This window comes from Lottia gigantea (assembly GCF_000327385.1).
Source record: "Lottia gigantea unplaced genomic scaffold LOTGIsca_81, whole genome shotgun sequence".
Taxonomy (NCBI): Eukaryota; Metazoa; Mollusca; class Gastropoda; family Lottiidae; genus Lottia; species Lottia gigantea.
Window position 1 is genome coordinate 787845 of NW_008710694.1, and position 2302 is coordinate 790146.

The following is a 2302-nucleotide window of genomic DNA, read 5'->3' on the forward strand; positions in this document are numbered from 1 at the left end:
AAAAAGTGACTTTTTCCAAAGCATCCCCGATTAGACTCAGTCAAATGCTGACTTGACCAGAATAATTCAATGGCTTCTTATCCCCCATTCTCCATAAAGATGTTAATGAAACCAAACCATGATATTATATATATATATTATATTATATTCCAGTGGTCAGGTTGAAATCCAAATAGATCCTTCCCTACATCCATCACAATATCCTAAAATATTCTACGATGCTAATCAAAATGAGGCAGAAAGGTGAGTAGATCAATATTAGAAATAAAATAATATTCTCAAATATCATTTTCAAAAAATAAGCTGAAGCTTCTAAAAGCCCCAATTTTTAAAACGAAAAGTTTTACTTTGATGCAGAAAAGGAACGCTTTTAAATTTGAGATACAATGTACAGGTGTATGTTGTTGTATTTGCATTATTTTCACTTTTCTCTTAAAATCCTCATTTCATTTTTATCTCTAATATTTCTTCAGACTTTATTTATCTAAAGCCTATTTTATCAACTATACTATACTTTATTTCTAGATTAATACGAAAAGTTGATAAAATACGACCTCCTACTGACGTTCATTATTCAAGTCATATCAAACGTAGAGATAATCCAAAAACAATGAAACTATGTTATCTTGGTATTAATGAATGTGTAGGTAAGTACAAATCTTCTACACTGTCAAGTCTGAAGCTATGTTATCTGGGTAATAGTGAAGGTACAATGTCAAGTCTGAAGCTATGTTATCTGGGTAATAGTGAATGTACAATGTCAAGTCTGAAGCTATGTTATCTGGGTAATAGTGAATGTACAATGTCAAGTCTGAAGCTATGTTATCTGGGTAATAGTGAATGTACAATGTCAAGTCTGAAGCTATGTTATCTGGGTAAAAGTGAATGTACAATGTCAAGTCTGAAGCTATGTTATCTGGTAATAGTGAATGTACAATGTCAAGTCTGAAGCTATGTTATCTGGTAATAGTGAATGTACAATGTCAAGTCTGAAGCTATGTTATCTGGGTAATAGTGAATGTACAATGTCAAGTCTGAAGCTATGTTATCTGGTAATAGTGAATGTACAATGTCAAGTCTGAAGCTATGTTATCTGGTAATAGTGAATGTACAATGTCAAGTCTGAAGCTATGTTATCTGGGTAATAGTGAATGTACAATGTCAAGTCTGAAGCTATGTTATCTGGTAATAGTGAATGTACAATGTCAAGTCTGAAGCTATGTTATCTGGTAATAGTGAATGTACAATGTCAAGTCTGAAGCTATGTTATCTGGGTAATAGTGAATGTACAATGTCAAGTCTGAAGCTATGTTATTTGGTAATAGTGAATGTACAATGTCAAGTCTGAAGCTATGTTATCTGGGTAATAGTGAATGTACAATGTCAAGTCTGAATCTATGTTTTATCTGGGTAATAGTGAATGTACAATGTCAAGTCTGAAGCTATGTTATCTGGGTAATAGTGAATGTACAATGTCAAGTTTGAAGCTATGTTATCTGGGTAATAGTGAATGTACAATGTCAAGTCTGAAGCTATGTTATCTGGGTAATAGTGAATGTAAAATGTCAAGTCTGAAGCTATGTTATCTGGGTAATAGTGAATGTAAAATGTCAAGTCTGAAGCTATGTTATCTTGGTAATAGTGAATGTAAAATGTAAAGTCTGAAGCTATGTTATCTGGGTAATAATGAATGTAAAATGTCAAGTCTGAAGCTATGTTATCTGGTAATAGTGAATGTACAATGTCAAGTCTGAAGCTATGTTATCTGGGTAATAGTGAATGTAAAATGTCAAGCCTGAAGCTATGTTATCTGGTAATAGTGAATGTACAATGTCAAGTCTGAAGCTATGTTATCTGGGTAATAGTGAATGTAAAATGTCAAGTCTGAAGCTATGTTATCTTGGTAATAGTGAATTAAATGAACAATGCCTATTTAAAGCTGTGCTGTTGAAATTATGATGCCATGTTATCTTGATAATTCTGAATATAGATGTGAGCCGGTAAGTAGTTGATCACAGCTTCAGGAAACTATAGTTCTAACTATTCCTGTATGTATTACTGTTTCAGGTGATGTAGAAGTATTGATGGAACAAGATACTTACATGCAGACTGCAGTATGTAAAGAGAAAACAGAAGTCTTAGTTTTAGAACTCAAACATTTTGAGCGATTGTTTGTGAAAAGACATCCAAAAACTGTAGAGAGAATGATAGACCAACTCCATGTTAAACTTAAAACTCGCTTATCGTTACTGAAAAATAAAGATGAAATACCACTTCTATCATATCTTATTGATAAAATAGA

At 32.5% G+C, this 2302-nt stretch overlaps 1 protein-coding gene across 1 annotated transcript; it reads left to right on the top strand.

Annotated features, from left to right (window-relative positions):
- Positions 1–667: 667 nt before the first annotated feature.
- LOTGIDRAFT_57178 (hypothetical protein) lies at positions 668–1634 on the top strand (the record flags this gene model as incomplete). The annotated part of the gene is made up of 2 exons (XM_009067244.1): positions 668–925; positions 1389–1634. Coding segments are annotated over 2 exons (504 nt in total), but the record flags the coding sequence as incomplete, so codon positions are not given.
- Positions 1635–2302: the final 668 nt, after the last annotated feature.